Consider the following 26,502-nt stretch of genomic DNA (forward strand, 5'->3'; position numbering starts at 1 on the left):
TAATTATGTTGTTTTAACTGTGGTTAGCCGCCCTGAGCCTGTTTAAGAAGGGCAGGATATAAATATGATAAAATAAAATATAAATAAATAAATAAAATGAATGAGACATATCAAAGATTTTAGTAATCGTTGAATTAGGACTTACCAATGTAGATATATGACTTGCCAAATGTTTTGATTACCAACTGCTTTTAAAATTTCCTTTCTGTCTTGCCTCTAACAACCTATTCATTTGAAATTAATAAAAATTAACTCTTTTAAAACAATAGTCTTATTATTTTAAGGGAAAATACCACACCAGTTTGCAATCTGTGAATACAAAGACTCAGGTTCCAAGAGGTCCAGAGTTGCAGATATGTGTGTGAATGTGCAAACCACATACATGTACGTCCCCTGGCTCAAGGACAACATAACTAACTTATTTCCCAGCTTTGGTACATTTGGTATATTCGGGGCCTTTTGTAGAAAAAGCCCGGCAGGAACTCATTTGCATATTAGGATACCCCCTGACACCAAGCCAGCTGGAACTGCATTCCTGTGCATTCCTACTTAAAAAAAAACACCTTTGGGTACATTTGGTCCGAAACCCAGATTTTGTAAGTTATGCATTCACTCATACTGAAGTCTGCCTTGTTCATACAGAATGGCAGCTTGAGTATACCTTGAAGATTACACAGCGTGAGAGCTAAGAGCACCAGAATCATAATGACTGAAATGGGCTTGTGTCTTGAACAAAGAAGTGAAACACCCTGGCTTAGAATACTGTATCTTTTCTTGGAATCACAGCAACATTTGTGGTGGAATTCTTAGTGTTATTTCAAGAATTTGTCTTTCAGGAGAAACTTCAATTTGCCCACATGCCATATTTTTTCTCACAAACCAATTTACCTCCTTCAGGTCATGCACAATAGCAGTCAGTCGTTCGTTCTCTGCCTGAACATTGGTAACAACAGCTCTACTTTGTTTCAGCTCATTCTGCATTTCCAAGATCTTCCCCAGATAATAGGCTTCCTTTGATGCCGACTCCTGGAGGAGTGTCTCCTCCCGTGTCTCTCCATCTTCAGCAACTTTGCGGTGAATTGAGAAGGACTGTCCAAATGCCTGCAAGAGAAAAATAAGGATTTATGAAACAACAATGTTAAAAACCTTCTATGCTTAGGAATGTCAAAACATTTGGAAGATAACGAAAATGTTGATGAACAATGGTTAGGAACAATGTTCCCTCTAAGCTGAGTTAGTGTGAGCTAGCTTATAGTTTTTTAGCCTCCAGCTCACACATTTTTGCCTTAGCTCAGGAAGGATGGTCCCAGAGCAAACTAATTTATGTAGTAGCTCACAACTTTGATGCCAGTAGCTCACAAAGCAGAATTTCCAGTTACAAGACTCCATAGCTTAGAGGGAGTATTGGTTAGGAATGAGACAAAATCCAAATATTCAGTCAGTCAGTATGCCCCAAGCCACCAGCAGGTCGAGCATACGAGCCTATATTTTCCTTTGCCATCTTTTCATCAGTAAGAATGTTATAGCCGATTAAATCCATCTTCTTGCTATTGTTATTTATATTATTCCCAGAAAATGTGTTATATTACATATATTGACCAAACCAGGAAAAAATACATATACTACATATAATATGGTCCAAAACAGGAACAAATACTTAATTACACAACTCTACCATGGTGATTTTAAAGTGTGGTTTATTTAGAACCTTGTGAATTCAACGTTGCAAGCCTCTAAACATATGCAATAATATCTCAGTTTAGCTGCCTTACCAAAGGATTGCAAAATCTATACAGCCATAGTCAGCAAGCTGCTAGATAGCATTTTGATTATTTTTAAAATCCAATTTAAAATAAGAAAACAGTTAACCATGTTTCAAGAGAGATGGTCACCTCTGTATCAATCAATCTGACAGTTTAAGCATCAGCATTTGGCCCTGTCGTAAATTTAAAGCAATAGTCTGTTTCCTGATGTGCCATCGAAGCATTAAAGAATAATATTGGAGAAAGCGGTTCCCAAGTCAAGATGAAAACCTTGGGGTCACACCTCTGAATATCAAATGATCTGACTTAACTACACTCAGATGGAAGGGAGGAATCTGCTCTTCTTTGAAAATATCTTTTGGATAATGTTCCTGATTGCCTTAAACTAGTCAGGGAATCCAGTTTTCCTGTAAAGTTAGCTTACAACCATCTGGGACAATTTTTCCCAGCAAAGCCCAATTATACCATCAGGGCCAAGGACTTTCTCACTGCTGATCTGAAGATATTTTAACCTGCCTGTCTTCACATATATAACTGTATGCAGGAAGTAATTGCCAGAGTCAACCCTGCTTAGCTTCAGAGATGTGATGACATTGGGCCTGCCTGGGCTATCCAGATCAGTGCCTGTTTGCATCTGCTAAAACATCTTCATTATGTTGTATGCTAATTTGCTGTTCAACCGCTGCCTTCTATGTATGGACTGGTAAATTCCATTTCATTGTATCTGAAGAAGATTGCATGCACATGAAAGCTCATACCTTGAATAAAACTCTGTTGGTCTTAAAGATGCCACTGGACTCAAACTTTGTTCTACTGCTACCCACCTGGATCTAATATCTTGCTTGGTTCAGTTTGATTCTGATATCTGAATGCAGTCATATGCCAACATGAAAAGTAAATGACAAGCAATCTAAACTGAAATCTCATCAGGTGAATTAGATGGCATTAAAGCCTTAATACAGACAGGCATACTTGTTGACATTTGAAGGTTAACCAGAAGAGGGAGTTGCAAACTTTACCAGAAATCAAACAAGCTCAGTGGTAAGTTTTTTCATTCACAATTATTTCCACCCCGCAAGATCATTTGTCAATTGAGTCGTTTTGCCCATAAAGATGAGCCATTTAACACAGGCCTATTTTTTATTAGCATGCCAAAGAAAAAAAAGAAAAAACTGCACAGTTTTTCACAATACAAGAACTCATGGGCACTAAGTGAAATTAATGAGCAGTAGGCTTAGAACAGATAAAAGGAAGTAACTCTTCACCCAAAGAGTAATTAACATGTACATGGAATTAATTCACTGCTCAAGAAGTTGTGGGTGGTTATAAGCATAGACAGCTTCAAGAGTGGCCTGGATAAACATATGGAGCGCATATTTATCAGTAGCTTTTAGCCATAACATATAGAACACTGCTTCTGAGGAAGTGATGCTCTGTATTCTTGGTGCTTGGGGAGGCAACAATGGCAGGGCTTCTGGAGTTCTGGCCCCACTGGTGGACCTCTTGATGGCACCTGGGTCTGTCCACTGTGTGACACAGAGTTTTGGACCGGATGGGACACTGGTCTGATCAAACATGGCTTTTCTTATGTTCTTAATTTCCCTATTTATTTTATAACTGACTTTATTCCTGATACAATAATAAACTCTCCTCCAGAATAGAGAGCCCCAGAGACTATGCATGAGAACCAAGGTGGGAGAATGTGCTGATAAGGCAATAGCTGAGTTCTGTGATGTTAATTCTTTTTACATTTAAAGTTAAACCTAGTGTGTGAAACAATTAGGTAGACAAGGCAGACTAACTTTACAGCAGATGGATTTTATATTGTAGTGTAGTGCTTAGTACCACATTAGGATCTGGGAGACCCAGGTTAAAATTCCCACACTGATATTGTAGCAGGAAGACCCTGCAATGATCAATTAATAGCTGGTTCAATGACAGATGAGGCCTGAGGCGGAATCAGGAAAACAGCTTTCTCTTTATTGGAGTACATGGGCATGGACCTGACACAAGTGGCTCTTGCCCAAAACTATGAGTCTGGTGCCATTTACAGGAAAGGTACAAGCTTTTATACTATCTCAAAGTTATACATCAGCAGATATCATATGATTATAAGCATCACAAACTGGAAATGAGTCATTAGCGGGAAATATCTTAGGGTACAAATGGAACATTTTGGGATTTTCCATACATGGCTTAAGATACATTGCAGCACAATTTCCTGTTCAGTAAACAGCCTTCAAGAGGGCTTGCCCTCAGGCCAAAGTACAGCTTATCTCTATTCCTGTTGAAGTCATGTTGTAATTAGTTCCCCATTTTGCTAACTACAAGCCTATTTCACACCTAATCAAATGTTCTTACACGCCTCTGTAAGCAATTTTCTATTTTACTACCTGTCTATTAACTCTAATCCTACTTGCATTATATATTGATACGTATTTCCAGAACCATCCTAATAATACTTATTTCCAACCTACCACCTGCCACAATATCACATGGAGATCTTGGACTAGTTAACACCCTTGTGCAGTTGAGCAAGCCTGGCAAAGCAAGCTGAGATGTGGAAGGAAGCAAGAGAGAGGGAGAAAGAAGCAGATGACAGTCAATTGCTCGGGGGCCTGATAGGAGCCCTCCAGGGGCCTGATTTGGCCCCTGGGCCACATGTTTGACACCTCTGTTCTAGGGCATGTTTCACCACTGCCGCCTCTTTGTCCCACACCAACCAATTATGTTCGGTCTCTGAAAATTTTCTGGACACATACAATCAGGGGTGGAGAACCTGATACCTTCAGCATGACTCACTGTCATTTTGATATCAGCCAAATACTGACTCACTCTCCTTACCTCACAGTATTGTGAAAATAAAATGGAGAAGGAGAACCATGCATGCTGAAAAACTTTATGAATAGGGTTGTCAGGCCTCTGTTAAAAAAAGTACCTGGAGACTTTGGGAGTGGATCCAGGAGAGGGCAGGAATTGGGGAGGGGAGGGGCCTCAGCATGGTACCATGCCATAGAGTCTACTTTTCAAAGTAGCCATTTTCTTCAGTGTAGCTGATCTCTACCAGCTGGAGACTGGCAACCCTAACTAGTAAAATTTATTTATTTAACAGAAGAAGTTTAAAAGATTAAGTAGTTTTTGCAAAGAAAATGACAGTTTATAGAATGGAAAAACAAGAGGTAGTAAAATAAGTGTGACTTTTGTTCCTTCTTCAACTAAGTAAGTGGGACTCTTGTTTCATCTAAATGCTAAGCATGGAATCAAAGATGTACTGAAGAGACAAACAGAATAATTTGTCATTGTCTCTTTCACCATTCCTTGATCTGGTTTTATTGTTTCTAATGTTATTTATTAAAAGTGACAACCCAATCTGCCCTGTAATATTTAGTTCTAAGCTATCTGAGGTAGAGATAGCTCCAGTCTAGTAATTGGCAAAGGTGTTGAAGGGGGAACCACAAGAAGCCTACGCGTAAATTTATTCTGGGAAACTTCAAGAGGGTGGAGATTACCAGGGGCCCACACTGGCGCTCCATATAGCAGCTGTGGTAATAATTTCCTTTGATATATCTCAACAGTTGGGCGAACCAGGCATCCACCTCTTCTATAAAATCTCTGGAAAAATGTAGAAGCACAAACCATCACAAAATTTTTGGTGCTAAACAAACTCATTCAGTTCATGAGGTTTGTGACAAGACAGAACAGCCCTCAGGTGTGCTAGAGACACAACACTCACAGGGGATCTCCAGCTGAGTCTCCTCTACCTGTTCACCATGTTTGGTGAGGACTGGACTTATGGGGTACAAGTTATAGCGCACAAAATAAGGTGCCCCCATCTTCCATTGTTTCCAATGGAGCAAAAAAACCCACAAGAGCAATGGAAGCCCAGCAGAACAGAATCAAAATCCCCGAGAATCTATGCAGTAGAAACTGAAGGTGTACGACATTTTTGTAAGTCCAGCAGAACCAGTGCAATGTACTAGTGCCCAGCAGAACCTAGTGCCAGTATAGCAATGCCAGCTCAACAGGGCTGACATGGAGCACAGAATCACACTCCAAGCAGGTGGGCAAGCCCAGCAGGAAGGATGTTCTAAAAGGAATGGCAGGGTTGCCCACTGAAAGCCCATCGAAGATAATGGAAACTAGAAATGCCAATTGACTTGTACAGGCTCCACTGAAATAAATCACAACATAAAATAGTTGCAATGAAAATGTGGAGCAGATTTTCAATTGTCTCTGCGCCTAGAAAAACTGCTCTGGACCTGGAATAACAGGCTCCAAAGTGGAATGATGGTCTCCTGGTATAGAATTTGTGCTCTAGGACTGGAATGACAGCCGCCCTGAGTGGAATGACAACCCCTGGGAGTAGCAGAAATGTCCTGGAACTAGAATGGAACCCAGAGTGGAAGGGGGTCCCTGAGAGTAGAAGAAGTCTACTGGGACTGGAATGGCAGCCTCCAGAGTGGAATAAGAGCCACTGGGAGTAGCAGAACTATTTTGGGGCAGGGATGACAAGTTACAAAGTGGAATGACAGTCACTGGGAGTAGCAGAAGTGTTCTGGGAGTGAAATGACAGCCCCCAGAATGGAATGACAGCCTCTGAGAGTAGCAGAAGTGTCCTAGGAATAGAATGAAAAACCCCAGATTGAAAAGAAGCCCCCTGGGAGACAGAGAAGTCTACTGGCACTGGAATGCCACCTCATAGAGTGATATGATGGCCTCTGGGAGTAGCAGAATTGTTCTGGGGGTGGAATGACAGCCTCCAGAATGGATTGACATCACCAGGGAGTAAAAGAAGAGTTCTGGGAGTAGAATGACTAACAGTCATTCTGCTACTTCCAGGGGCTGTCATTCCACTCTGTGGGCTGCCACTTCAGCCCCTAACAGTTCTGCTATTCCCAAGAGCTGTCATTCCAGCCAGCTGACCTGCCACAAACTTCACTTCACAAACCATGAACTGGCCAAAGTTCCTCTCAAACTTTAGTTTGTGAGCCAGTTCATGCCTATCCCTACTATAAATCTCAACAGAGTGCTAATGTTCTTTAAAAAAAAGACTACTTATTAAACTATGCAACTTTGATTTTGTACAATGATGAAGAATGTCCATTTAAAGCAGTAGATCTTCCTGATAAAAAAATAAGTAATATGGACCAATCCTAATCAGGGGCTGCATTCAAGTGATGTTGAATTAAATCACCAGCAGTCTTAAATTGTACATTGTAAATCATTCCTGATTAAAAATTGCAGAGATGAAAATTGACTATTAAAGCTTCAGGAGCCTTCAAATAGGTTTGAAAAGTAGATACAAGTCCATCAAATCAGTCATGAAGTACAATATACTTCAAAGGCACTCAGAAGCCGAACTGGGGGAAATGCAGTTCATTTTATGCCTGCACCATTACTAATTCTTAAAGGACCATATCAGAATCAGAGTTTATAACACTGGGAAGCAGGCCTCGGATTCAGCAGGAGCTCACAGGAGCACAGCTCCTGAACTTTTCTGAGAGTTGCACCTCCTCCTTCCCACCTTGTCCATTGAATAGTAGGTGCAGCTGTATAACAATCCCTGGATGAGCTCCACCACCTATTTTTCTACCAAACAACCCCTGCTGGGAAGTATCCAAAGATCACCAAAACTAATTCCTTGCTCTGAGACAGAATTCTCTACACATGACATTCTATTGATTAAATCTGCATCATTATTACTGCCAAATGGAGACCAGAAGCTAACAAGACATACTACATACTCCCTTGAAGGACATAAAAATAATGTATTGTGCTATATTAAATAAAGATGCAGCACATCCTTTGCATCTGATTTTAAAACAGTTGGGTTTTCTTCTAAGTGCTATAACACTTTCAGCAAAGCATCAATACTAATGTACTTAAACAGTGCCTTTCCATTAACGCTCAGGGCAGCTTACAAGTGTAGAAATGAATCTAAACAAAACCAGGATATATACAACCAAGAAAAAAAAGAAATATTATTTAAAAGCTAGAAATAACAGCAGAAGTAGTAAAACCTACAAAAACAAAGATACCAGGAAAAGTAAATCAGGTGATAGTGTATCAGAAGCTCAAGAAAGCAGAATCAGCTCCACCAGACAACAAATTAATATGAAGATGAGCACCAAACATCCTTTGGGAAGACACTGGATGGTACAGGGCACTTATAGGCAAAAAGGCTTCTTCCCAGTTGCCACCTCTCTCCTCTCTGAAGGCTGGGGCAACTGGAGCTGGGTCCCTGAAAAGCATCTATGGTTGCCATCAGTGTTCCCTCTAAGCTGAGTTAGTGTGAGCTGGCTCAGTTTTTTAAGCCTCCAGCTCACACATTTTTGTCTTAGCTCAAGAAAAATGGCCCCAGAGCAAACTAATTTATGCAGTAGCTCACGACTTTAATGCCAGTAGCTCACAAAATAGAATTTTTGCTCACAAGACTCCACAGCTTAGAGGGAGTATTGGTTGCCATATGAGCAAGCAGTTATTTTGGTATCTTGGTCCCAAGACTGCTCAGAGAAGAGATTAAATTAGTACTTTGAATGACACTTAGAATCCAGCTGGCAGCCGGTTTTAACTTTTTCATCACAGGTGAATTAGGTTTGTGACAGCAAGGATTCTTTGTTCGAGGATTCAGCAAGGATTCCACACAGCAAGGATGCATTGCAACTGTGAATACAAATGCATTTACATTAGAAATGGAGCTCACAGTAGTTTTCAGCACACTTCCCTCCACTAGCTACTATTTCCTCTTCTTATGCCACTACAGGGCTTTCAAAAGATTTCAAAAAACCCCAAAACACATGCCTTGTGAAGCAAAGCACTTTCTCTACCTTCACTTCCCCCCTAGGATTGATGTGCACAGTGTTTTGGGCCTGGGATGACCAGCAGGTGTTATTAATTGGCTCTCTGGCCTGCAGGTTCCTTATCATCCTCAAGGCCAGAAGAAGGATGATGGTTAATTGGTCTCTAATGGGAACCTGTGATCTGCGATGGGAGGGAGGCTGTGAGAAGTGATGTCATCTTCCAGAGGTTTTGCTTGGAGACATGTTGTAATTGGATATTGCCACCACCTGACATGCTGGGACAAAAGCTATCATGGTAGCTAGCTGAGATTTTTGTGGACTACAGGAGGTGCTGCATTGGGAGCTGCAACAGCTGCATTCTCACTCATCCCTCAAGAGCACTGAAGCAATCCTCCAGGTTACAACCCGGTAGCCCTATCTTCAAAAGAGATCATAGAAAACCTGAAGATAATATTTTTAAAAGTATATTAATATTTGATATGGGAATAAGAATGCTACAAGACATTCAAATTCAAGGGTTAAGATAGGAGTAATTGCTTCTCATAGATATAATAAAGGTCACCAATATTTTTTCCATCTTAATTATTACCATGAGAGCAATGTACGGCTCAAAAGCACGCTGAACACCTTAGCTACAAATGCTATTTTCATAACTTATTGTGTGTGTGAACCAAAAAAAAAATATTGAAAAGCACTGCAGAATTTATTCCTAAATGAAACTAGGCCTTTTTAAGCATCATCTTGAATTGACTTTAACATCTATTCTTTGGTTCAGTATCCCACAAGTCTTTGCAGTCTGGCTTGTGCTATATTCCTTCAAATAAGCATTTCCCTGCCTATGGCCCTTACATATAAGCATAACTGAGATTCCAAGAGCAAGGATATTAGGCTCGAGTTCAAACATATAGATTATCAGTTTGTGAGGCTCCTTAGCTTCCTATCATAGAATCATAGAGTTGGAAGGGACCCCCGGGGTCATGTAGTCCAACCCCCTGCACGATATAAAAAAGCTATCTAGAGCCTCTTGATCTCACAGATAATCAACTGACTGGGCAAAGTTCATACTATCAACTATGAGAAGTAGGTCTTGTCATGCTTGTCACATTCCCCATTGACATCTACATTTGAGTATATAGACCAGGGGTGGCCAAACTGCGGCTCAGGAGCCACATGTGGCTCTTTCACACATATTGTGTGACTCTTGAAGCCCCCAGTCCCTGTTGACTAGCTTTGAGAAGGTCTTTGTCTTTTTAAATCACTTCTCTAAGCCAAGTCAGCTGGCAGCTTGGAAAATGCATTTAAAGTTAAAGTTGCTTTCTTTCCACCTCTCCGCATCTATTTGTGGCTCTCAAACATCTGATGTTCATGTCTTATGGCTCTCAAATATCTGATGTTTATTCTATGTGGCTCTTACATTAAGCAATTTTGGCCACCCCTGCTATATACCACAGAAAGGTATATATTGCTTCTGCTTTCCCTGTTTTGGGCTGCATGCCAACAATTCCCAGTGATTCTGTGTGGGTCTTGGCAGGCAGACAGAATATATTCCAATTACATGTATCTATCTGAGGTATTTATTTATTGTCTCTACTGTGTTTGCAACCAGAGTCATAAACAGCAAACTCTACCGAAGTTATTGGGTTTGTCCTTGTGCTGTTATTTCATGCATTACAATTTTTCTTCTACATTTTTCCAGAGTTCAAAAAATAGTTTTAGTGTGGGACAACTGTCTTTATCTCTTCCTCAAAAAAGATTCGGTCTCTAGTCAGTCTCCATCCAGCCCATTGAACTCTCATGGAGCCTGAGGCTCAGGAATTCCCCAACAAAAAAGCAATGTTAATTCAGTTAGGAAAGGGTTAAAACTGTTTTGCTGATTTGCTGAAACTGGTGACACATTACTGCTCTGGGATGTAAAGGAGAAGGAAATTGCTCTCTGGGGAAATGCAGTATCTGGGCTATAGACTGAGCAGTCCTGGGGGAGGAATTTGATGACAGCCATAGCAGAACAGAGGGGTCTGAAATGACCTATCACTTGTTTTATTAACAATGCACATCCACAGAAATTGGGTGAATTAATGGACTGAATCCACCCAGAAGGATAGGAAAAAATATCTAACTGCATAGGTGAACAGCTTGATACCTAATACACATGGCAAAAGGTGAGACCGTCCTTGTGTATCTGGTTCAAGACAAGATATATCAAGCAAAACTTATGCAAACATCAATTGCTGTGGACAAAGAGTGAATATGAAAATTTGCATATATTCCTAAAAGTAATAGAAGCAGTAAATTATCATATTCTCTATATAAAACATATATTCAACACTAGATGAGGCAACAAGAAGCCCCCTTGTAAGCATCTCTTATAGAAGCATTGTTAGCAGTTTGTTTCAGCTACTAGGAGTCAGAGAGCCCCCACCTTCTTCTTGATTCAATCATGTTCAAACATATAAAACAAGATAAGACTTAGAAGAAAAAGGACCCCCCCATGCTTTCCGCAAACATAGCACACCTGGCCTGACATTTGAGCTGCTCTGCAAGTTAATCTCCTATTGCGGTTTATGGGCAACCGCTTCCTATTGCAAGCTTGTCAATAATTAGTATAACATCTGTTGCAGATCCAGCCCCTCTCACTGTTCCCTTATAGATCTTAGCCCTTATTAATCCAAGATAAACAAAACTGCTTCTCATTTGCTTTAAGTCTTGCTAGGAAACGAAGGCAGAATCAATATTTAGCATGAGCAAAAGGATAAATGAGTAACTAGCAGAGACGCCAAGTATAGGAGCCCCCACCGCTCCTCTGACCTATTAAAACAGTGTGTACCTATCTCTCTGCTGGCAATTTCCGGCCTTTGTCTGTGGTTTGCGGCGAGTGCCATTTCCTCTTGAAGCTTCATAGCAACTCTGAAATGAGAGCTAAAGATCTGTCTTAATTGCTTTCTATTCTTTATGGGTTAAGTTTAAAATATATTAAGTAAAAAGCATTTTTAGAATCTTAGTAAGCCAAATCAGTATGATTTTAACAAGTAGGCCATTAGGGCAGGTATTAGTTGTAGAGTTATATTAGGTTTAGAACTTTGTACTTAATAAAGTGAAAATTAAAGCTGTTTCTCTGAACCACATGTCTCTGCCTAGTCATTGGAATCTGGAAGAAGGAGGCATCCTCCAAAAACCGGTTGACAATATCTAATTAAGCTACTTGAAAGTGCTAGGTGACCTTGAGCAAGTCATCATCTATTCTTGCTTGCCTTTAGGCATTTGGCTTTTTTAGTAAGGAAAGGAAATTATGCTAAATATTCTTACATAGCACTTTACAAAATAGTGCCCTGTTGAAAAGCCCACACTATAACTGTCCATGGAAAACAACTGTGGTACTTAAATATGAAGAAATGTAACATTTAATTGTCAGTCTATTTGGGCTGTTAAAAATATTCTCTCTCCTTTAAGAAAATGAAAATCCCCAATATGTGTTGGAAATTGTGACCCTTTGTCAAGAATTAGTAGAAGAATTTAGAAAGTTCACAATAAGCAGCAATATGAAATCTGGGGTGAATACATACCACATAAGCATTATAGAATGCCAAATTCAATTTTTCCATAGTCAGAAATTACCTATTTCAATTATTGCCAGAACAATTTGTATTCAGTATGGCACAGCATAAATGCTATATGTCCTCTCTTTCACTTTATCCTCACAACAACAACCTTGTAAGGCTGGTTAGACTGAGAGTATGTGACTGGCACAAGGTCACCCAGCAGGCTTTTGTGGCAGAGTGAAGATTTGAACCTGGGTTTCCCAGATTCTAGTCTGTCATACCACTGCACCACACTAGCTCTTTATTAATAATTCAGCATAGTTATTTACAGTACTATATCTCATCATAGTTTACGATACTACATCCCATCACTGTTTTCCTTTCTCATCTTATTACAAAATGTTCTCTTCATATTTTGAATTATGGTTTTAAAACACTTGAGATTTATAACAGCAGCAGCATCTAACACTGTCCTACAATGTATGGGTCTAAAGCAGGGGTCCCCAACCACCGGGCCGTGGACCGGGCCGCGGAGTGAGGCAGAGCAGCCCTGAGCTAAAGAGGCAGCATGGCTCACTCCAAGGCTGCCTCCCCTTGCAGGGTCCCAGACCAGTAGAAGGGACAGTGCTGTTGTGACCTTAGCCTACCCCTCATTTATAGACTCTTTAAATGGATCTTTAAATGGAAGGGGGAGGCAGAAATAGCCCCAGTCTCAACCCCCCCATTTAAAGACCCCCATGGGGGACAGGGATGTGGACTGGGAGGGGGGAGCCTGGAGTGGCAAAACCCCCAGTGCCGCCGCCCCCCCACCAGTCCATGAAAAAATTGCCAAAAAGGTTGGGGGCCACTGGTCTAAAGCATGCATCTGTTTACATGACAATATTAATGACAAGGGAGAATATTGGAAAGGTGGGGATTTTTGCCTAGCTTGAAACAGGCTTTCAGCAGATTGACACAAGTGTTTTGGCACTGATTTTTGAGTGGCTGTTCTAAAATTGAATAAACAGGATGGCTCGATGAAGATCAACTCAAAATGGATTTTGGCTTGCAATCCATAGTCATTTCCTATATTTCTATATTTATCCTATTTATTTTTATGTGTGTTTACACACTTGCTACTGGTATACTGAATATTGTTTACAACTTTTGTTTTTTCATATTGTGGGCTTAGGTAGTTTTTCCAATTTGCAGTTTACAATACAGTGCTGTTTTTGATATATCATCTTGTATATTTTGGGTGTTTTTTGTTTTTAACAGGTCCAGTTTAAGCAGAGTTACGCTCTTCTAAATTCACTGCAGGCATGAAGTTTAGAAGGGCAAGTATCCATGTAAAGATTAGTAATGATTAGAAATATTTGCATCTCACAGGTAGGAAGACCAATGAGACAAGTTGAAAATCAAGATTTAGCAAAAAGGTAGCTTGAAAATGAACAAGGTCAGGATTGAAGTTTAACCTAGGACAATTCAGTTAATATAGCTCAAGATTACATTAATTGTGCAAAACAATCTTCTCCTAGAAAAGATGCAATACAGCACAGTGGAAAACTATATCACTGTTAATTTTTCTGTTCTACATACCTTGCTTTGTTTTTCTAAAGACTTCTACATCTTCACTTAATTTGATACAACATCTCACCCTATGGATGCCAGCAATGGCTCTGTAATATTTTTAACTGCTGAGAGCTATACTATGTCTATAAACCTTATAAAAGCAATGCAGCAATAATCAGGGATAGAGGACCAGTGCAAGTCAAGTTTACACAAAATACCTCACTGTAAAAGACAACCATGACAAAGATCCAAGTGAGTAGAACAGCTACATCATGGAGATCCAGGAAAATACATACACAGGAGTGATGTCAGAACTGATGGAAAATAATCTGTCATATTGATGTATAGTTAATGGAGTCTGTATCTCTAATGGAATATTGATTTCACTAATGTCCTTCCACACTTGTCATCTGAGAGTATAATATCCTTGTTTGTTATGCAGTACTCCAGTTCACACAAGGTAACACTCAACTCTTCATTGAAATTCAGTAAGAAAATTTGTTCTGAGTTCTCTATGCAAAAATACGGACTAATAGTGCCAAAGGCATGTATCCCAGAAGGGAAGAGAAATCCATAATCAGTTTTAACAATAAGGACCAATAATACACACAAAGGGACCAAGTCTGAAAGGAAAAGCAAAGCTTTAATGTGGGGAGAAACATTACAAGTTTTTCCTTGGGTACCTAGGTCACACACAGAGGTTATATATGTTTTAAGGTTACATTGGAATGTGATAGAAAAGGTAATGGTTACACAGTTCTCACACTTAGTAATAAATAAATACATCAACTACAATGTTTTGCTTCATTGCTTTGGAGAAAACCATATTTCATGGGAAATATTCCTTTTCATCTAGTCTCTTGTACCAAATCGCTATGCTTTACTATTTCATTTGATCTTATTGTCTCACATACTGTTCCATGTGAAAACCAGCCCAGACCAGCCATTAGGTCAGTCAGCACACTCCTTCTACCCAAAACCGTTTGTGGCTTCCACAGAACCATCAGGTCCATCAGCAGCTACTGCCCCTAGCACAACTGCACCCTGCTAAACACCCACTGACTTAGACAGTTGTATCTCTGTTTAGAATTATACTAATGATGCCAGAAATGATACTACTATTATTTTCATTACTATAAGTATCACTGTTTAATTTGTATATTTGGCATGTACAGAAGGGACTGGAGGATGACAGAGGCCAAATAACAAGAGAAGAATATACACAGTTCAGTTGTTCAGAGTGAGTTTCAGTATGACATGACAACCCCAAGCCAGGAGCTTTATGGTACATGTGGGTTTTGAGGAGGAATTTGAAGTAAAAGAGACATTGGAGATCCCAAAGATGCTGGGATGAGATTCCAGGCATAAAGGGCAGTAAAAGAGGACTGGTTATCAAGAGGTGTTCAGGCAGGAAGATGAAAGGAGGAAAGCCAAAAAGTTTAGTGGGTATATTTGACACTGAAAGAGCAGGATCAAGCATCTTGATTCAACCACTGGCTGAACCACTAAGGGCTTCTGATGAGGACCTCAAACTACCACGCTGTTCCCAAGCAGTTCTCTCAACTTATCACCATCTCCTTAACCAAGTGAAGAGGGAGCCACCTGTAGAGTTTAGTAACTCTGGGAACAAGGATTCATATCTCACCTAAGGCGTAAATTCACTACCTGCCATTACTCAAGTTATTCTCTCTCTCTCAGCCTCAATTCCTACATCTGCAATAGGGGCTGTTGTAAGGACTACTTACAAATGCATGTTTTTCCCTCCAAATTTCCCTTTCAAAAGCCTCAATACTAAATGCAAATTAGATGCTATTGCTGTTGGCTAGTTATCTCTATTTCTATTAAGCTACTGAAGGTAGGAAAACTATACCACAGAAATTGAACAAACCAAGGCCTTTACCACTATCCTACTTTGCTGATATATCCATCAGATGGTAATTATTTTTTTAAAAGAAGATGTCCTGAAGCAAAGAACCACACGAGACACGTGTCCAGGAACAATTGCTTAGCTTGCAAGCTAGCGCCCTTTATTTTATAGTGTTCATATGTTACACCACAAAAAGTCACAAGACTTTCCCAGGAGACATGCAAAGCATTTACCAAAAACTCTACCCTAGCACATTTTTCTGGTTTCCTACGTGACCGACCCGAGAACATCTTGACTTCCCCACACTGGAGAAAGTTTCTGCTGACCTTTGTCTGGTGAGCTATGCTCGTGATCTTCCTACACGTCTTGTGGTTACTGGGTCAAAAAGTCATGTAACTGTTCTCGGTAACTGGGGCAAAGTGTCAAGTCTCTACTGCATGAATGGGTAAGTGCTATGTGTTACAGGTTTAAGGGTCCCTGTTCATGTTGAATGGTACTACATGGTCCTTATTCTTGACACAAGCAAAGTACAGGGGAACAGGAAATCCCACCTCTCATTTTGGAGGAAGGCAAAAAAAGGTCTCTTTTCAGAGAGCATTTTGAAGGTATAAAAAGGTAAGGGTAATCCCCTGTGCAAGCACCAGTCGTTTCCGACTCTGGGGTGATGTCGCATCACGAAGTTTTCACGGCAGACTTTTTACGAGGTGGTTTGCCGTTGCCTTGCCATCTACGTTTCCCCCCCAGCAAGTTGGGTACTCATTTTGGAGGTACAGAGTACAAGAAAAAAAACTGATTTTCACTCCTTTATACGTTTATGTATTTTTATTATGTGATGGGATATTTTTGGTGCCTCTGGGGCAGAAATGAAGGAATATACAATAAAAATAAATTATGAGATTATTTATTTGCAGAAATTGTGGAGATCAGTCCTCGCACTGAAAAATTTGATTTAACTTTGTGGTTGAAGGCAATCTAATCCTGAGGGAGAGTGCAGTGGTAAAGGGAAGGAACTCTGCAAATGTTCAGGTGTACTTTTCTTCTTATATGCCAGTACTATTATTGCATTATTATTTAAATCAGTAAGCTAAAGTAATTGCCATAGCATGGCAGAAGGAAGAGTTGCTGGAAGGAAAAACTAGCAAGGTAGGAGAACAGAAGTATCTGTGGGAGACGGACCATTTCTGTAAATCTTGCTTATTAATTCTGAGTGTGGAAGAAAAGGGGACAAATTGCAGTTGCTTAACAGTAAGTTAAAGATATGCTTCATACACTTCAGACCAGAGTTCCTTGATTATAAATGTGTGAAGAGGAGAGGCTCCAGATGTTTAGTTGTAAAAAGAAAGCCTCTGATTAAGAAGTGTGCTTAAGAGCACACGAAAGCTTACGTTCTAAATAAAAATTGGTTGGTCTTAAAGGTGCAACTTGACTCCTGCATTGTTCCTCTGATTATGTTTGATGTATTCTCTGTAATTTTTGCATAAGATTGTTCCGCTATGGATTCACTGACATCTGCTAAATGCTGCTTTTCAGTTTTATTCAGATGCCAAATGAAAGCAATGCCCTCCCAATGGTATGAATATGATATATTTCATGTTTGTGTATTTGATATTTGTCATACCCTGTGGTTTGTCCCACTGCTTTTGCCATTGTGCGCTTGTATAGTTGCAGTTTTCTTTTATGGCACATTTAAATTTAGTTTGTCCCTGCTGTTGTCTACTTGCCTAAACTGTATACATTACCTTGTCCAAGTTATTCAGATCAACAAACATCCCTATTATAATCTTTTAACACTTCAAGAGAATGGGACCATACCCAAGAAATGTACCTTTTTGAGCTGGAGGATCCCTAAATTTCACGTGTGTATGTGGAAGTGTCCTACATGTTGTAACTAATAGTCACACTATTAGTATCAACAAGCTGCGATCCACTTCAGAGGACTATGTCCCAGTTGAAATTTTAACAGTGTCCACCTGGAACAAAATCTAATCAGATCTGTTGAAGAAGAAGAAGACTGCAGATTTATACCCCGCCCTTCTCTCTGAATTAGAGACTCAGAGCGGCTTACAATCTCCTATATCTTCTCCCCAAACAACAGACACCCTGTGAGGTGGGGGGGGGGGGCTGAGAGGACTCTCACAGCAGCTGCCCTTTCAAGGACAACCTCTGCCAGAGCTATGGCTGACCCAAGGCCATTCCAGCAGGTGCAAGTGGAAGAGTGGGGAATCAAACCCGGTTCTCCCAGATAAGGGTCCGCGCATTTAACTACTACACCAAGCAGAAAGCATTTAGGAAACATTTTTTGAATAAGAAAGCATTCATGTGAGAGAAAGAAGGAAGATTTGTATGGTGAAGAAAAAAAATGTGGACTAAAATTGAACATATTAAACATTTAAGGAGTTGTTACTAATATCATGACTTGGAAATACTACACTCCTTTACGTCCTTTGAAGAAGACTATTTGTATATTATCTATATGGTACAGTCTTCTGTTGAATGTACAGATTTGTACTGTACATTGTAATAATAATATAGTTTGGATTTTATGTACAGTATTGGTGCAGTTACTTTAGATTACTGTTCTTGTTACTGTGTAGCTCACATTTGTGTTGCTGTCAAGATTTACATTCCAAAACACAAACAGTTGAAAGCATCTTCTAAGCCTGCCAAGGCTTAAAGGCACATCATGGCTGTTGGGGCAGGGTTTTTCCCTGCTGGTCAGCTGACTGGTAGTGGGGAGGAGCCTGCAAAATCATGGGATTCCCTGCTGGGACCTGGGAACTACCTTGCCTACACCTGGTCCTTGCATCTCCCTTCTCTGACTTCTCCATCCAACCAGGTGGGATAGCCAGGGGGCTATTGTAATATTAGTGTGGCTGCGCACTGCCTCTGATCCTACTGACACCCATGAGCAGGGCTTTTTTTATGGAAAAAGAGGTGCTGGAACTCTCAAGAGTGAAATAAAGGAGAAACACATAGGTGCCCCTGATTATCTTTTAAACATTTTTTGAGAATTTAGTTTCCACAAAGAGGTTGCGGAACTCTGTTCCACCACATACTACCAGGAAAAAAGGCCCTGCCCATGAGACTCCTGAACATTAGCACCAATGAATCATAGAACAGATACCAATTAGTGAGCAACAGCACAAAGGTAAATACAGAATCAGTCCCTTGCCATTATCTATAAAATCAGGCTTCTGATGCTACTGATTTTGGGACAAATGTGCCTGACTTTGAGAAAAAGGGGTTCTCAAAGTAGGACCATTGTAGGCCCATTGCAAGGGCAGGAAAGTGAAATTGTAACAGGTAATGAAGAGAGGGTGGATTTGCTCAGTTCCTACTTTTCCTGGCCAAAGTGGCCTGGAGAAAAACTGCTTCCTGACCCTAAAGTGGCAATCAGCGCTTCCCTGGGCATGGAAGAAAGGTAAATCTTGGTAATCTGTAAATCTGGAGATGAATTGCGATAGTGGAAGATCTCCAAGAGGCTGGCAATCAGCTTTTTCATATTTTTGCAATCCATACCCTTTTGCATTGTTTGTTGGATTCCTCATTCCTGAGGATTTAATTGTCTCATGCTATGTATTCCACCTTGAGTCCCAGTGAGAAAGACGGACTACAAATGCAATTTCCTCCTTCCCCATTCTATGCCACTCCCAAGGGTTTTTGTACCTCAGGGGCAGCAGGGGAGGCTGCAGAAAGGAGGGAAGGTAGCAATTGTGGTTCTCTAGGCCAAGACAATTATGATTTAATTATATTTCCAGATGTTCAAATTAGATACATTTTTATACACTCAAATGCCTCTAAACAACATGCAATTTTATTACTGTATGTCTGCTATGTAGTAAATGTCTGATAATTTCAAAGGTCTTTTCCATCAGTCAATGTCATTTTAAAAGCGCTTATTGTGAAATCATCATACTTTTCCTTTATAATACTTAAGGGATAAGAAATAATTAGCAAGTGTGCATGAGTGGGAGTGTCAACCGGTTTTTGGAGCAATGCCCCTTTTTTCCAGATACCAATTACTAGGCAGAGACATGTGGTTCAGAGAAACAGCTTTAATTTTCACTTTTGCAAAAGTGGAGAGGAAGACCAGGTAACAAGGCTGTCTCCCTCTGGCTAATTCGTGGTCAAACCTGTGCCTATATAGATTCCCGACGTCATAGGGCCCTCCCTTCCTCTGTGGCAAACAGCCAATCACAGAGGGCACAGTCTAGCTTCTACGTCCGCTGGCTCAGGCTATGACCATATCAGATACAAACATCCTATAACCATATAAGGTACAAACATCCTATAGCATCGTTTTCCCCTTGTTTTATTCTATTAAGTACAAAGTTCTAAACCTAATATAACTCTACAACTAATACCTGCCCTAATGGCCTATTTGTTAAAATCATACTGATTTGGCTCACTAAGATTCTAAAAATGCTTTTACTAATATATTTTAAACTTAACCCATAAAGAATAGAAAGCAATTAAGACAGATCTTTAGCTCTCATTTCAGAGTTGCTATGAAGCTTCAAGAGGAAATGGCCCCGCCGCAAACCACACTGACAAGGGCAGGAAATTGCTAGCAGAGAGATAAGTACACACTGTTTTCAGAGGAGCGGTGGGGGCTCCTCTTCTGGGTCTTATACTTGGCGTCCCTGCTAGTTACTCATTTACCCTTCTGCTCATGCTAAATATTGATTAAGCCTTTGTTTCCTAGCAAGCCTTAAAGCAAATGAGAAACAGTTTTATTTATCTTAGATTAGAAAGGGCTAAGATCTATAAGGGAACAGTGAGAGGGGCTGGATCTGCAACAGATGTTAGCAAGTCAGATACTAGCTATTGACATGTTTGCAATAGGAAGTAGCTTGCCCACAAGCCGCAGCCGGAAATTAGCTTGCAAAGCCAGCTCAAATGTCAGGCCAGGTGTGCTATGTTTGCGAAAAGTATGGGGGGGTTCTTTTTCTATCTTGTTTTATATGTAATCTTCAAATGTCAAGAAGAAGGTGGGGGCTCTCTGACTCCTAGTAGCTGATAAAAATTGCTAACAAGCTTCTATAGGAAACTGCTTACCCGCAAACCACAGCCGGTGGGAGGGGGACTTCTTGTTGCCTCATCTAGTGTTGAATATATGTTTTATATAGAGAAACATAATTGAATAAATGAACATTCTAATCAACATTATTAATTTCCTAACAGGAGCACCTAACAAAATACATTCTGTATAATAAACACTCTATGCCTCTGGGGAGATTACTTCTATTCTGAAACATGATAGTTGTGGATAAAAAATGCAACACATTGAAGACTAGCATTTTACTGATTTAACTGGAATTTTAACCTGTTCTAAATCTAAATTAATTAAACATACACTCTTACATTGCACTTGCTCCTGAGGCAAGGAAACTTACTCTACATTGCAGACAGCAACAAAAAGTGATTTTATTGTTACAAAATGGTCAGTTCTGATACAACACGTGGTATTAATGGGATAGTTGCTGAAGTGAGGGATTTGAAGTGAGGGATGGTGGCTCAGTGGTAGAGCATCTGCTTGATAAGCAGAAGGTCCCAGGTTCAATCCCCAGCATCTCCAACTAAAAAGGGTCCAGGCAAATAAGCGTGAAAAACCTCAGCTGAGACCCTGGAGAGCCACTGCCAGTCTGAGTAGACAATACTGACTTTGATGGACCAAGGGTCTGATTCAGTATAAGGCAGCTTCATATGTTCTTCATATGTTCATTTTACCCCCTTTTGACTGTTTCATAGTTGCTGAAGGGACTAATTCCTAGTGCTTCATTTACATGAAGCTATTTCACTAGAATCATTTGTCCAGGTATTATATGTTTTTAAAAGCCTGTAATCTTTACTTATCCAGAAATTCTTTCTCAGCACACGGCATCACCTAGGAGTAAACTCTGTGGCTGTCTGTTTTCACAAAGATATGTACATGAAAACATTTTTGTGAGTCATTCAATAATTTCCAGCTACTTGCTTGAAAACAGTGGGCCTTCTAGGAAAGTATGTTTAGGATTGTGCTGAATAGGGCTTTTTTTGAGCAGGAACTCGCAGGAATGCAGTTCTGGCTGGTTTGCTGTCAGGGGGATATGGCCTAATATGCAAATGAGTTCCTGCTGGGCTTTTTCTCCCCCCAAAAAACCCTGTATGAAACAATGGTGACATCATGGGTGCGGCCTAATATCTAAATGAGTTCCTACTGGGCTTTTTCTACAAAAAAAGCCCTGCTGCTAAATAGTGTATAAGTCCCTCAACAGGCTTTATTTCATTAATCCTCACAACATTTGCACTCCCTTAGGACTGTTCATATGGCAACAGTTAGGTCATGAACTTTCTCCATTGTAGGTTCAGTCCTTTGGAGTGCACTACAAGACTGGATCTGTTTGGAGAGGGCATCTTCAGTTTCTATCTTTAGAAAGTCATTCAGGTTGGTTTTCTGATAAGCCATTAAATTTCCTCACTGTTGGGTGATTATTTGTATTAAATAAGATAAGAAAGCATTGATTTCAGAGAATATTTGATAGAGGGCAAATTATTTCAAAAGATTTGTCTGTGTTCATTTTATTTTTTATTTTTTTTAATCTTCTGTGACACATTTAATCTTGTGTGACACACTGCCAACCACCTTGATTCTGAGGAGCTAAGGGATAATATAAATGTTTTAATAAACAAACATATATAGTAATGATGAAAAATTGACCTGCATCGATGCGGCAGACGCTTCTGCAGCTAGAATTCCAGTACAACACCTTGTATTTTGAAACACATTGGCTCTCACTGAACTCCACAGAAGCTACGGTAGTATATGTGCCACTGTACAGTCTAAAAATAAACCATGAAAGCCCTCGTATAGGGAGCCGTCACCATGGAGAACAAACATTAAATCTGCACAGCGCTCATCAAGAATCAGGATGACAAAGGGCAGCCTCCAGAGAAAAGAATTATCTCAGGCAGCACAACCATCGCATCAGTTAATTAAGAAGCACTGGTAGGTTACTAAGGTTTTCTGGGAGGATGGAGATAAAGCTTTATCAGCTTCTCTGCAACACTACAAATTTGGCTGAAAATGTACTGGTGAATTTTGTAGTGACAATATAGAGGCACAGAATCCCTGCAAATCTTTACTGAGCAGGGAAACTGCACAACTTCTGCTCCCCCAGAGAAAGGAAGAGCTCCACTCCCTCCCTTTAGTCAGTCTCTGCAATGCACTGATCCTGCACAATTCTTTTCTCCCTCAGAAGTTCAACAACATGAGAAAGCAGCCATTTTCTTCAGGGGAACAGATCTTGGTTATCTGGAGAGTAGCTATAATGCCAGGTGATCTCCAGCCTTCACCCGGAGGCCGGCAACCAGAGATCCCATGGAGAAAAAGGCTGCATTGGAGGGTAGAGTCTATGGCAGAGATGTCAAACTAGTTTGTTTTGAGGGATGGATCTGACATAAATGCAGGTCTTTTTTTGAGCAGGAACAGACAGAAACACAGTTCTGGCTGGCTTGCCATCAGGGGTGTGGCCTAATATGCAAATTAGTTCCTGCTGGGCTTTTTCTAAAAAAAAAAGCCGTGTGAAACAATGGTGACATTAGCAGTTGTGTCCTAACATGAAAATGAGTTCCTGCTGGGCTTTTTCTACCAAAAAACCCACCCTGCTAAATGTCACTTGTTGGGCCATGCCATGCATACCATAAAATGTAACATGAGGTACTGGATATATTAAACTTTATAAAGGTGATTTCAGATGTCAAATGACAATAGCAGATGAATGACAATAGCAGGCTTGATTGGATTAGGTTTGATATGCAGAGGGTAGTCTCCTTTTCAATGTGTGCTATTATTATTATCTCCAAGAAATAAGGACCGATCCAAGTGTTCTCAGAAGGAAATCAGGGTCTTTTTGAAAGAAAATAAATCTAGATAGGGACAGAGAAATCCATTTTAAAAACTTTTCAGAATAAGCCAAAATAATTTTTTCAGTGCATATTGTACTTGTTGGAAGAATCCATCCTTCCACTTGCTGCCCTGCCTCCAAAGAAGAATTGTGCTTGCACACAAAAGTTTATACCTGGAATAAAATACCGTTGGTCTTAAATCTGCCACAGGAGTGCAACATTGTTCTCTCTCTTTCCTTCCCCTTCATCCGTAAAAGAGAAGAAGTCCCAGACAAGCAAGCAGAAGGGTTTGCCGGGAGGGGGGGTGGGTGTGTGTGGATGAGAGAGAGAGGTCTTTCTATCTCTCCCCAAGAAAGCTCTCCAGGTGCTTGTGTGTATTTGAGAGAGGTGGAGAGGGAGAAAAGAGGCAGGAAGTGAAGAACCATGGAAGAAGCTGGGGGGAAAGCAAGGTAATCAAATCAGTGCTTTCTTGTCTTATGTAATACAAATAATCACCCAATAGTGAGGAAACTTAATGGCTTATCAGAAAACCAACCTGCAAGAGCATTATGCTTTTGAACATTCCTCCGTATGGTTGTTGAACTTCACAAGTTTAGAAAGGAAATATTTATAAAACATTATTTCCTGTCACTGCTAGCAATCTTATGTGAAATATTGTAATAGCCCCACCTCTCCACTAAGTCCACAGAGCAGTTTACAAACCAGTTTATACAGCTGGATCCTTGGATCCATAAGCAGAAGGTGACCCTGAAAATAAACTTACCCGGACTAAGAATGTACTGTGGGAGGAAGGGAAAGTAAGATCCCTGATTCTTGTGCCCACAGATCATGTGATCTGACCCACAAATTCTCCAGTAGTAAAAACCACTCAGAATTAGCACAGTAAAAATATAGTTAACAGCAATAAAACTCATAGTCAATAAGAAGCAGCATCTTTAATGTTCAGCATCAAAACATCCACAAATCAAAGTTACTGTGAAATAGTTAGTAAAAAAAATCATACAGCATGCTAACATAGCAAACCAAGTAGGGCAGAGGTGGCAGAGTGGCTTACAATCTCCTTTCCCTTTCCCTCCCCACAACAGACACCCTGTGAAGTAGGTGGGGCTGAGAGAGCCCTCCCAGAAACTGTTCATTGAGCAGAACAGCTCTGAGAGAGTTATGACTGACCCAAGGTCATTCCAGCAGGAATGGGGAATCAAACCCAGTTTTCCCATATAAGAGTCCGTACACTGAACCACTACACCAAACTGGTCGTGGTTAAACATGACCTTAGGTGACTGACATCTTTCACTGCATTACAACATTTAGAAATAATCGCTGATGGACTCAGACCAGGTGCTTGACCACTGAACTGGCATCAGGTCCCTAGAAGATCTTCCTTGGCCCCTGGGTGTAGGAATCAAAAAGGTGCTGCTGCCATTCCCACTGTCTTCTTCCCTCCACAGACTCCCTTTACACCTCTATGCCCTCTTCTTCTTGGAAGTCCATCCTTCTAGCCACAATACCATTAGTGGAGAATCTGCCCTTGGGCTCAAAGCCTTCTAGCCTTTTCACCTCCTTGACAGTCACTAGGCTTTGTAGCTCTTCCCCAGCTATCTGCCCATCTCAGCCCCACCTTTCCACCTCCCGGCTCCCAGTCTGCCTGCACTGGTGTCACTGCTTGCCAAGGTCCCTTGTCTGCTGCTAGCCCCAGCTGCCTTTAACCAGCCTCCAAGTAACTGTGACTGCATCTCCCCATCTTGTCCCATCCTCCTCCCCTGATCTGGCACCACCTCTGCCACCTCACAGAGCTCTTGCACTGCCTTCCCCACAATCTTCCTTTGGGCCCCAGGCTGTCCCTTGACAGCAAGGTCAGTTGGAGCACTCCCATCAGTATCCCAGTGTCCCTTTCAGTCCAGCCATATTTTCTTCTGGCCAAGCCATTAGGAATGTCACAACACCAGTCATGCCCCATGGGGTTGCTTTGGCAGCTGCACAGGTCTACTCAGAATCCTACTAGTGGCATCTCCACTGGTATAAAACAATACCATAGAAATCTGCTCTTCTTCCCTACTTAGAAAAATCCTGGTTCTCTCTTGAATCTTGCACATTATCCTTGCAGTCTGGACCCTGATCTCTAGGCTTCTTTCTTCTTATACGGACTTCAAATCATCAGTACATCCCTATCAGGCTGCCAAACTAGCTCTGCCAGCATGAGAACTGCTAACTACTTTCCTAATACAACTGTGCAAATATTATGGTCACAAAACATCACACTGTCATAGATGAGAGTAAGAGAAAACCCTAGAAGGAGCTGACACTTATGGAGATGAACTGGTGTTGATGGAGACAATAAGGCTGGCAAAATTGCATTAAACCTTGACTTATGTTTATTTTATTATATTTATATCCCCTGACAGGCTCACATCCTGGGTGAGGGAAAGGACTAATAATCCTGCCTACTACTACATGGGGGGTGGGGCTCCTACAGTCAGGAATTTCAGAACCCAGATTGTCCAGGACCTTCTATGCATTTTGGAAGAGAGAACTTAAAAGCAGCTGTTCTCCCTTTGTTTCTGTGTGTTTGTGAACCTAATTGACAAGTGGAGAGCGTCATTGACATGTACCCATTTGCACCAACCATAAAGGGGGGGAGGAATGCCCCATAACTGTGGTTTTCAAGTTAAAGTTAGAAATCTTTATATTTTCTGTCTCACCATCTCCACCCTAATTTCTGTAGCTGGTATACTTCACAGAGAAGTAGATAATGGCAGGATTTGTACTTAGAGACTGACTTGATTTCTACTTGGAAACTTTGCCATGGTCCACATTACCAAAGACCCCTCTTCAGAGCTTTTTTTGTAGCAGGAACTCCTTTGCATATTAGGCCACACACTCCTGATATAGCCATTCCTCCAAGAGCTTACAAGGTTCTTATTACAGGGCCTAGTGTAAGCTCCAGGAGGACTGGCTACATCAGGGGTGTGTGGACTAATATGCAAAGGAGTTCCTGTTACAAAAAAAAGCCCTGCCCCTCTTCAGTGGTTCTCCTGGTATCAAACTGGGGATATGAATAAGAACACAGTTGGAGTCCTATGTACCTTTAAGACCAACGA

At 40.7% G+C, this 26,502-nt stretch overlaps 1 protein-coding gene across 8 annotated transcripts in view; it reads right to left on the reverse strand.

Annotated features, from left to right (window-relative positions):
* The window catches only part of BICD1 (BICD cargo adaptor 1), a 153,969-nt gene that overhangs the window by 87,561 nt on the left and 39,906 nt on the right, over positions 1–26,502 (reverse strand). For all 8 annotated transcript variants that reach the window (XM_060245710.1, XM_060245707.1, XM_060245709.1 and 5 more), the window contains exon 2: positions 889–1,101. In XM_060245710.1, coding sequence (XP_060101693.1) covers positions 889–1,101 — 213 coding nt within the window. The remainder of the gene's footprint in view (positions 1–888; positions 1,102–26,502) is intronic.

Source organism: Heteronotia binoei, chromosome 8, assembly GCF_032191835.1.
Source record: "Heteronotia binoei isolate CCM8104 ecotype False Entrance Well chromosome 8, APGP_CSIRO_Hbin_v1, whole genome shotgun sequence".
Classification (NCBI taxonomy): domain Eukaryota; kingdom Metazoa; phylum Chordata; class Lepidosauria; order Squamata; family Gekkonidae; genus Heteronotia; species Heteronotia binoei.